Source organism: Neophocaena asiaeorientalis, unplaced genomic scaffold (genome assembly GCF_003031525.2).
Source record: "Neophocaena asiaeorientalis asiaeorientalis breed wild unplaced genomic scaffold, Neophocaena_asiaeorientalis_V1.1 scaffold307, whole genome shotgun sequence".
In the NCBI taxonomy this organism is placed as follows: domain Eukaryota; kingdom Metazoa; phylum Chordata; class Mammalia; order Artiodactyla; family Phocoenidae; genus Neophocaena; species Neophocaena asiaeorientalis.
This window is the reverse complement of record NW_020171817.1, coordinates 3,585,987-3,596,720: the sequence shown is the minus strand read 5'-3', so window position 1 is coordinate 3,596,720 and position 10,734 is coordinate 3,585,987. Positions and strand designations below refer to the sequence as shown.

Genomic DNA, 10,734 nt, shown 5'->3' with positions numbered 1-10,734 from the left:
CGTCTGCCCTCCCCGCGATCTTGACTCCGGGTGTGGTCCAAGTGCGGCCGTGCTTCCATCCTCCTCACACCTCAGTGCCCGTGGCTCCCCGCCGGCACGCTGGTAGTCACGCAGTACCGTGCAGCCGTGTGACGATGCCCAGCAGTCCGGCCCCTGGTCCGAGCAGAACCCCACGCAGCTCTGTCTCCCTTCCGCTGCGGCTCCCGGCTGAGCACACGGAGCCCGAGGCTTCCCCCCTCCCCCTTTCCGGTAACTGGAAGGTGAATACCAGCCAAGGCCTGTTCCTTCTGTGAGAGTCTTTATTTACTCTGCCTGTTTTCACTTGTCTTTTCCCCACCCCACCCCTTTTCCCATACTCTGCCCAGAGCCTCTGCATATATGTTTATTTTTTTTCTGCTCAACACTGATAAAAATGTCATTCACCACGATCACTGCTACTATGACCATAGCTCACCACTCACTGAGCATTTACCCTGTTCTGAGCACTGTGATGTGTCATTGAACCCTCACCACAGTGCTGTGAATGATTTGCAAATCAGGCTACGGAGGCCCAGAGAGGTTAAGTAACTTGCCAACGTCACACAGCAGTAGGTTGTGGAGCTGGGATTTCAGTGCCAAGTCCTGAGTTAGATTCATAGTGAAAGCACGTGAAACACGGGCTTCCTTCTAGCTTTGGTAACAGGTTATTGTACGTGTTTATCTCTTTTCATTGATATTGTTGGATATGGTGTTAGGGCTTCTAACCCTAACGGGAGTGGACTCCAGGGAGACCGTGTTGCTGGTGTGTGGAATCTGAGGATCAGACTTCTCATAACCTACCCCAGCCCGACTCCCAGATAACGTGTCTCACCCCCAGGTGGGGAAACGGGCAAACTCTTTCCCACATCCTCCCTCTGGCCCCGTGGCTGGGGGTCAGCACCTCCCGGCCCACTCAGTCAGGGGCAAGCAGTCAGAGACCGTCACGGGGGACGCAGAGCCACCTGTGACAGCGACCAGGACGCTGTCGGCTCTGCCCGTCCCGCCAGCCGTCACCGCCACACCGCGCGCCTCAGAGAAGGGGGAGAAGCCTCCCCATCGTGTTGGTGACACCTGCCTGCCCGGGCCCGGGGAGGAGGCTCCCCCGAACCCCCAGGCAGAGGAACGCGGAAGTGACCCCAGCGCTCCCTGCCTGTTCCACCTGCAGTTCCCGCTGTACTGGTTCAGCGTGCCGGCCGTCCTGAAGGGCTGGATGGACAGGGTGCTATGCCAGGGCTTTGCCTTTGACATCCCGGGATTCTACGATGACGGCCTCCTCAAGGTACGGCCGGATGAGGGGCGGCGTCCATCGGGGATGGAGGGGGCATCTCAGCAAGTCACTCCTAGTTTGCATTTTTTAACCAAACACTGAGCGCCAACCGTGTGTAAGGCCCCGTGTGGTTACATGGGCGAGAAAGCGTCGCTCCTGAGGTCATGGGCTTTTCCCAGTGAGGGACACAGAGCGTCCACGTCTGTCTCTGTGCTCAGCCAGGGAGGCCTGGGCTGGCCTGGGGACGGCTGCCGAGGGGCACCTGCTCCACGATGCGGGCTCGTCACTGGCCACGCACCAGTTCACCTCTGAGTGTCACGTAACCACCTTGAAAACAGGATAACGCCTTGCCCCCAGGGAAGAGGTTGCGGGGAACCTGGCAGGTGCATAGGACATGGTAGCTATGGATTTCCTGCTAAAACAAATGACATTTTAAATTCTGAGATCCTCAGAAAATAAGTGCATATAAAGAAAACACTGAGTCATGAGATCCGTCTTGGACCGTGAAAAGATGCCACCCTTTGCTGAGTGGTCCCAGGAGCTGGGCACTGCGGGCGGTACCATTTGCCCTCCCAGCCTCTCCAAGGTCTGGCCTCCGCCTCATCCACTCCTCCCCTGCGTCCCTGAAGCCTGCTCTCCACCACCCCCGGGGCCTGTCAGCTCTGTGTGCGCCCCGTCCGTTCCTCTGGTTGTCCCCTGCTCTCTCCATTTGATGTAGGTGTCACCTGCAGTTGGGCTGGACGGAGATGGGAATGTGTGTCTTTCCATCAGGGAAGGGTGCAGGGGAGCTGGCCTCGGGTTTTCCCTCCCGGTCATTATAAACCTCTGGCTGGAGTCACAGTGGCCTTTACTACCCTGTCCTCTGGGGTCCCACCAGTGCGTGTGCTGTGTCATCCGCAGGGTAAACTGGCCATCCTGTCCATAACCACGGGCGGCCCGGCCGACATGTACTGTAAAACTGGAGTCAGCGGAGACTTCCGATACTTCCTGTGGCCCCTCCAGGTACGCCACACCCTTCCCTGACCCGCACCTCCCCTGGTACAAATGAGGTGTGACATAGGCCTGAAGGCCAGACCGTTCTGACTTCCCTGGGTACAGGAAGTGACAGCCTCTGCCCTCTTTAATGATTTACTTGGCAGCACTGGAAAGGCTGGCCAATGAGGAAAACACGTGTTATCAGGATAGCTTCTGCCATCGTTTGGTTAGAGGCCAGGCCAAACCTAGTTGGCTGGTGTGCTCTGGGGTACACAGGAACCCCACGGTGGCCCGTGTGTGTCACGATTCGGAAGGGCAGAGCCATCCACACTCCGGCTCTGCTTCCTGAGGCAGCATCGCCTGGAACCCTGGCAAAAGGCTCCCCGGCCCGCAACCGGCAGCCTTGTGAGTGGGCATGTTTCCATGGAGCCAGCGGCTGGGCGCCTCCCCAGAGCCCACCCCGCCTCCAGGAGCCCGGGACTCAGCTCCGGGCCGCGCTCCCAGGTGGACGCCGGGCTGCCTCCGCGCCCTGGGCCCGGGGTCGGCGAGGACGGCGGTCAGCGGAAGTGCCCTGGTGAGGGGCAGAGCCGAGGAAGGGAGCTGGGGGCCCTGTCCCAGCCCCGCTGTGCCGTAGGGAACTCCTGGGAGACCCAGAGACGTGCATGGAAGCTGCCCATCTAGGTTGTTAGGGGTGTGTGTCGAGCTCGGAAGAGATCACGTAGTTGAGGGTTCGTGAGCTTTAGAAACGCAGGCGGTGGCGTGGGTCCCGGCCTCCCACCCACCTGATGGGGCAGGCCTGGACAGGGTGTGGGTTTAGGGAAGGAGTGCAGACGGAGGACAGTGATATTTCTAGAAAAACGATCTCTGAAAGGAGACGGGGTAGTCATTCCAGGTAGTGACGCTCAGCTGCAGAAGCCCGAGCTTCCTCCGCAGAGGCCGAGGGGCCTCTTAGGCGCCAGTAGCCAGGCCTAAATTCTTGCTTTTAAAAAAGCTTCACCTTTTTTTCAGTTTGCAGAAGTACATATCATAGAAAAAAGTGAGATTATAAAATACAAAAATAGATTCCTTAATTTCTCCGTTAAAAATAATCACTTTGAATGATTTGATGTATTTCTTTACAGCCCATATATATTTTTAAATATATACTTTTAATGATTAGGCTTATCATGTTTATCTTTTTACATAAACGGTGTGCCACAAATACTGCTTCACGTTTCTTCTTGCTGTTCACATTTAATGCATATCTTGAACAGCCTTCCATGGTGGCACATGGTAGCTAAAATAACCTCATTCTAGAATATTCCATCGGATGACTTGCCATAATTTGCCTAACCAGTCAAAACCTAAACTTCAGTGTCTGACTCAACAGCAGAGATTAAAGATTAATGTCAGTTATCAGAGTAGAATTTGGAACTTGCCGCTGCCCAGCACTCTTCACCTCCCTGGTAGCGGCCGTGTCCTGAGGTTCTGGGGCAGTTCCGTTGTTTTCGATTAACTGGTAGCATGAAAGTGTTCTGTCCCCTTTGGTGACTGAACGGATGGCGTGTGCAGGGCGGCTTCTCATCGCTCTCCTTTCTTTGCGGCTATAGCACGGCACGCTGCACTTCTGTGGATTTAAAGTCCTTGCCCCTCATATCAGTTTTGCTCCTGAATTTGCATCAGAAGAAGAAAGAAAGGGGATGGTGGCCTCCTGGGCGCAGAGGCTGAAGACCATCTGGAACGAGGAGCCCATCCCCTGCTCGCCCCCCTGGTACTTCGGGCAGTGACCTCGGGCCCACGCCGGGAGGTGCTGGTGTGTGTAATAAACGATGGCACGACAGAGCAGCAGGTGTGTGGGGTGATGTGACTGTGTCTCCAGGGTCCTGTAGGCCGACTCGCGGCTCCCGTCGCCCGCTGGTTGTCCCGGATTCTCTCCTGACGGATGTCCATATTCCCCCAGGCTTTCTTTTCATTTCTAATAGTTTTCCATCTCCCTGTCTTCAGCCTTTGCGGGTAGTGGTGTTTTTCTGTAGTTCTGGCCTGGAACTGGATTTGTTAGGTTTTGTTTTGAATTTCTGTTTGCATAGAAAAGTGGAGTCTGTTCACAGCTCGTGTTTGAGTGCTCTGTTTGGACTTGCTTCTTCCATCTTTTTTTTTTTTACTTGCATCATGACTGTGAAGCTTTAATTGATCAGCCACTTAACGTATTTTTACAATCCCCGCGTGCCCGTGACAACGAGGTTTCCAAGCAGTAGTGAGAAGGCATCCTGTCAGTGTGTGCGAGCGTGGGGAACACGACTCGGGGGGCACGTGTAGGTGGAGTGTCTCCCCCAAAGCAGGTGTGAGGAATTAGATCCCTTCCCCCCACCCGCTCCCCCCATCGTCACGGTCATCGTCACTGCCCAGGACAGAGCAGCTGCCTGGGGTCAGGGCCCTTCTGCTCAGTATCCCAGCCCTGCCCCCATCAGACTGTCCCAGCTTCCCGCTGGATGCCCCTCTTCACACACCTTTCACCTTCCTCTCCCCCTCCCCTGCCCCTCCACCCCCCACCATCTTCAGACCCTTTTCCATCCTCATTTTCTTTCTTCTTTCTTCTCTTTTTCACCTAATGCATCACCTGATAGTATTTCTTTTTGTTTTGTTTTTATATTTACTTATTTATCTTTGGTCGCACCAGGTCTTAGTTGTGGCTTGCAGGCTCCTTAGTTGTGACCTGCGAACTCTTAGTTGCGGCGTGTGGGATCTAGTTCCCTGACCAGGGACTGAACCTGGGCTCCCTGCTTTGGGAGCACGGAGTCGTGTCCACTGTGCCCCCAGGGAAGTCGCCACCAGATAGTATTTCGTGTGCATCTTCTTCCTTTCATCTGAACCTTCCCTCACTCAGAGCTGTTATCCTCGAATCAGCATCTGATCTCTCAGGGTCATTTCTTTCTGACTCCTTTTTGACGCCACTTTCTTCCGACTTTTTCAGAACAGTCCTCAGATTCTCTTTCTTCCATCCTCCTCAGACCCTTTTTGGGGCCGTCCTCCTCAGATTCCTTCTCAGGGTCACCTTCAAAGCCATTCTTGAAAAGCAAAAACAATACCTTCTCAGCAAACTTGGGTTGGAAGAAATGTCCCCAACCTGATAGAGAGCATCTAAAAACCTACAGCTAATGTTAAACTTTTCTGATAAAATAAGGACTAGGGCAAGGATGTCCACTTCCACCACCCCTGTCCCACATCACACAGGAAGAACTAGTCAGTGCACGTACTGGAAAGGAAAAACTAAAACTGCCACTGTTGGCAGATTATATGATTGTCTACATAGAAAAGTTCAAAGATCTACAGAAAAGATGGTCTAGAACTAATAAGAGAGTTTAGCAAGGTCACAAGATACAAGGTCAACCAGCAAAGGCAGACTGTATTTCTATATACTAGCAATGTACAGTTGGAAACCAAAAGTAAAACAACATTTATGATAGAAAAATGAAATAATCTCACAAAACATGTACACCATCTCTGTACTGAAAACTGCAAACAGCTGATAAAAAATTAGAATAGCTCTTTAAATAGAGAAACCCATCATATTCGTGGATTGGAAGAATCAGTAGTGTGAAGATGTCAATTCTCCCCATCCATTCATTGTACATCCCCTGGTACATCCCCTTATACATCCCCTTGTACATCCGTTTAATACAGTTCCAGTCAAAATCCTGGAGAATTTCTGATAAATACAGACAAGTTGATTCTAAAATGTACAGAGAAAGGCAAAGAAGCTAGAATAGTTAAAACAGTTTTGAGAAAGCATACATTTGGCTCCACAATGCGCAGTTTGAAGACCTATCCTAAAGCTACAGTAATGAACACAATGTGGTGTAGCAAAGGAATAGACACAAGATCAACTGAAGAGGGGAGAGAGAGAGGAATAGACCCACACAAGTACAGCTAACTGATATTTTTTTAGCATTTTAAAAATTAATAGACCATTTTAAAGAACAGTTTAGATTTATAGAAAAATTGAAAGAAATTAGTTTCCATATACCGTATGGATAGTTTCCCCTTTATTATCTTAGCATGACACATTTGTTACAATTAATGAACCAACACTGATACATTATTATTAACGAAAGTCCATAGTTCAGATGACCTTGGTTTTTACCTAATGTCTTTTCTTCTGTTCCAGCCTCCCATCCATGATACCATGTTACATTTATTTGTCATGTCTTCTTAGGCTTCTCTTACCTGTGAGATTTCTCAGAGATTCTTGGTTTTGAAGAATACTGGTCAGGTATACCGGTTGTCCCTCTAATGGAATGTGCCTGATTTTTTTTCTCATGATTAGTCTGGAGTTATGGTTTTGGGGAGAAAGCTCACAGAGGGAAAGTGCCATTTTCATCACATCATATCAAGGACACATACTATCAATACGGTTTATGATGGCTGATGTTGAACTTGATCTGATCAGCTGGCTGAAGCAGTTGTATTGTTTCCCCCTTTCCATGCTGTGTGATTAGGAAAGAAGTCACTTTGTGGAGCCCACACTTAAAGAGTGGGAGTTATACTCCAACTCGCTTAGACTGGAATACATACATAATTTATTTGGAATTCTGCGTAGATCTGTTTCCCCTCCATTTATTCATTCAGTCACTTATCTGTATCAATATGCACTCATGGATATGATTTTCTACTTTAGGTTATAATCCAGTGCTACGTTTTAAGTTATCTTGCTCATTGTCTTCCAACTTTGGCCATTGGGAACCCTTTTAGAAACAAGATCTGGTCTCTAGGTATGCTGGTTGCTATGGTACAGTGTGATTTCTTTCAGGCTCCCTTAGCTGGCAGAGCAAAGAAATGTATGTGTGCCACCAACTCATGTATATACATATATGTGTAAATATATGTAGCCATCTGTATCTACATTGTTTTGCCATCATCAACTCTGTCCCTTACACGTGGATTATTCTGGCCTCCTCCCCTTTCTAATCTGTAAATTCCCATTCTAATGACAAGAACCCTGGCTTTCACCATCCACTACTCAATTGTTCAGGTCCAGCACGTATGGCAGTGTCAGAATTGTTAACGTGTGTACCGTGGGAATCAACTTTATCAATTAGAGCATCGTCCCGTGTGCAGTTCCTTTTGCCTTTAGCCTGTGGACTCCAAAGTGGCTGAAGTCCCTTCCCCCTACCCCCACCCTCCTTGGGGTGGTTGTTTCATACTTTTGTAATATAATTAGACTCCCTTGTCACAGTCTACATTTTTTCCTGGAATCTCCAGACCTCCTAAATTATTATTTTTCTAAATCACATAAAGTTCACTCTTTGTATAGTAAAGTTTTATGGGTTTTGACAAATGTCTGATATTATGTATCTACTATTACAGTATCATAGAATAGTTTCACTGTGCTAAAATTCCCTGTGCTTCAACTATTCATCCCTCCCTTCCATACCCACACCTCTGACCACCACTGATTTTTTTTTTTAACCACTGATCTTTTTTTGTATGTATAGTTTGCCTTTTCCAAAATGTCATAGAATTGGAATCAAACAACATGTAGCCTTTTCAGACTGGCTTCTTTTACTGAGAAATATGCATTTAAGTTTCTTCCATGTGTTTCTGTGGCTTGATAGCTCATTTCTTCTTATTGCTGAATAATATTGCATGTATGAACCATAGTTTATCCTTCATCTATTAAAGGACATCTTGCTTGCTTTCAGTTTTTGGCAGTTATGGATAAAGCTGCTATAAACATCCATGTTCAGGTTTTTGTGTGGACATGAGTTTTCAATTCATGCGGGTAAATAAGGAGTATAATTGATGGATCACAGGTAAGACTGTGCTCAGCTTTTTAAGAAGCTGCCGAGCTTTCTTGCAGTGGCTGCGCCATTTTACACTCCTAACAGCAACGAAAAAGCCACTTATTTTCCATGTCCTCTCCAGCAATTGGTATTTTTGTGTTTTGTTTCTGACTTTAGCCATTCTAAAAGGTGTGTAGTGATGACAATAAGTAAACAACTCATTGTTGCTTTAATGTGTAATTCCCTGATGACAAATGACGTTAAACGCCTTTTCATGTTTTTTGCCACCTGTGTATTGTTTTCGGTGAGCTGTCCAGATATTTTGCCCATTTTTAATAGTTTGTTTGTTTTTGTATTGTTGAGTTTTAAGAGTTTTTAAAGAATATTTGAATACAAATCCTCTATCAGATATGTGCTTTGCAAATATTTTCTCCCAGTATGTTGTCTCTCTTCATTCTCTTAACAGTTTCTTTCCACAGCAGAAATTTTTTTTTTTTGCGGTACACGGGCCTCTCACTGTTGTGGCCTCTCCCGTTGCGGAGCACAGGCTCCGGATGCGCAGGCTCAGCGGCCATGGTTCACGGGCCCAGCCGCTGTGCGGCATGTGGGATCCTCCCGGACCGGAGCACGAACCCGCGTCCCCTGCATCGGCAGGCGGACTCTCAACCACTGCGCCACCAGGGAAGCCCCCTATTCCTTTTTAAATGCATAAACTCTCACCCTTTGAGATGGTCACAGGACACCCAATGCACTTCACTCCTGTCTCTTCTGAGACTTGATAAGAGATATTTCAATATTGTAAAGGCCTAATTATTTCAATTAAGAATAACTGTATTTTGGTAGAGCAATCTTTTAAGCGTCTCTCAGAAAATGAAGACCTTAAGAATCATACCTTGCAACCTGGAGATTTCATCTACTGGAGTAATTACCTCCAGAAAAACTCTCTTCAACCTTGCTGGCAAGGCCCCTATCAAGTACTGCTAAACCAACCCTTGTGCCACCAAACTACAAGGAACTGACTCTTGCATTCACATGACACACTTAAAGAAAGTGCCAAACCCTGACTAGACCTGCACATCACCTGGTGACCTGAAAGTCAAGATTTCCCAGAATTGAAGCAGATGACATCTGATGAGACATCTTTCCCAAAATATCCATTCCAGGCCTGTTGGAGTTTGTCACCAAACCTTTGATGATGACATGCTCAGATGATCTCCAGTGTCTATGATCTTGGTAACATATGAACTTTAGATGAAAAGTGCCTCACAGTTCTCTCTGCTCCTCTTCAATACTCAAATGTAATCTCAGTAGGTTTGAAATCTGCATTTTCCCTCTGATGTGAGACTGTACCCAGGAAAGGTCCTCCCTGGCACTGAGGTACAAAAAGCCACTGACACCAAAAAAACCCCTCATGCTTGATCAGATGCTTTCAGAGAAAGATTTTGATCAAAAGGGGGAAATGTAAAAAACACAAACAAAAAAGAACAGAAACCTCAATGAAAGAGAGAGTCAGGAGGTCATAAAGGGGGAGGGGGAAGTCTCACACCCTGCAAAAATAGCAGAGACCTTTTCTCTCCTGGCAACAACTCAGCCAATGAAAAGCAATGGACTGTTGGTTTTTTTTTTTTTTTTTTGACTACATCCCTCCCAACTTCCTTTCCCCACATAAAAGTGTCCTCCTTTCCATTTTTGCTGGGGACTTGCATGCAGGTTCCCATGGTTCCCCCAAATTGCAATTCTTTTTATAATAAACCTGTTTTTGCTGGAGAAATAGTTGGCTGTCAATTTATTTTAGATCAACAGTAGGTAGTTCATTGGTTTTTCAAATTTACAATTTCCTAATACCCTGTAATACTGAGCATCTTTTCATATACTTATTTGCAGTCTGTATGGTGAGGTGTCTGTTGAGATCTTTTGCCCATTTTCAACTGCGTTTTTCCTTTTCTTGCACTTTTAGTATATTTTGGGTAACTTTTATCAGATATGCCTTTTGCAAATATTTTTATCTTGTGGCATCTCACTCTCTTGATGTATGTATCTTTTTACAGTATATAATCACGCTGTGAATATAATTAGCTTTTTAACCTAACACTACAGCAAACATTTCCCATTTGGCTTGAGACTTCCCAGTCACCTTTGTATAGGGCTGCAAAATAAGTACCCAGTTTCTTCCTCCACAGCCCGACAGAGCTGATTATCCCCACGTTACAGGTGAAGGAGATGAGAGACTGGTAGCTACCTGCCTAAGGTTTCAGCGCTGCTGACCCGCAGGGCTCACAATCCCCTGGGTAAGCAACCCAGTGCCTCCCGAGCTGCCTGTCCCGCCTGGGAGGTTTCCGTGAGTGGTTTCTATGACTCGGCGTACTAACTCTCTTCTCTTGGCCTCCCAATCCCGCTCTGAAACACAGCAAAGCCGCGATCTTCTGGGATTTAAAAAGCGGCCAGGAGGCCCCGCCGGGCGCGGGGCGGGCACTCTCGTCGTCCTCCTCCGGGGCAGGAGCGGGCGCGGAGGCGGAGCGAGCAGTCCACGCCTTCCGCCAGCCAAGCTCCTTCAGTCGGCCCGCAGGCGACGTGGACACCGGACCGGCCTCCCGGAGCGCGGGGCCCGGCGACCCACCCGGAGAGGAGCCGGAGCGCGCTGACCCGCTGGGCTGCACGCGGCGGACGGCAGGCCCGCGGAGCCGGGCGCGGTGAGCTGACTGTTCCGCCCCGGCG

At 48.4% G+C, this 10,734-nt stretch overlaps 2 protein-coding genes across 5 annotated transcripts in view; both read left to right on the top strand.

Annotated features, from left to right (window-relative positions):
• NQO2 (N-ribosyldihydronicotinamide:quinone dehydrogenase 2) overlaps positions 1-4,082 on the top strand; it is a 15,058-nt gene extending 10,976 nt beyond the window's left edge. For 3 of the 4 annotated variants that reach the window (XM_024738786.1, XM_024738802.1, XM_024738793.1), the window contains 3 exons: positions 1,184-1,297; positions 2,186-2,287; positions 3,850-4,082. In XM_024738786.1, the coding sequence (XP_024594554.1) occupies positions 1,184-1,297; positions 2,186-2,287; positions 3,850-4,026 (393 nt within the window). In that variant the 3' untranslated portion in view covers positions 4,027-4,082. The remainder of the gene's footprint in view (positions 1-1,183; positions 1,298-2,185; positions 2,288-3,849) is intronic. The other variant, XM_024738809.1, reaches the window with a different exon arrangement.
• A 4,550-nt stretch (positions 4,083-8,632) lies between these two features.
• The window catches only part of RIPK1 (receptor interacting serine/threonine kinase 1), a 39,372-nt gene continuing 37,270 nt past the window's right edge, over positions 8,633-10,734 (top strand). The window contains exon 1 of the mRNA XM_024738443.1: positions 8,633-10,709. The gene's annotated coding sequence lies outside the window, so the exon portion shown is untranslated. The remainder of the gene's footprint in view (positions 10,710-10,734) is intronic.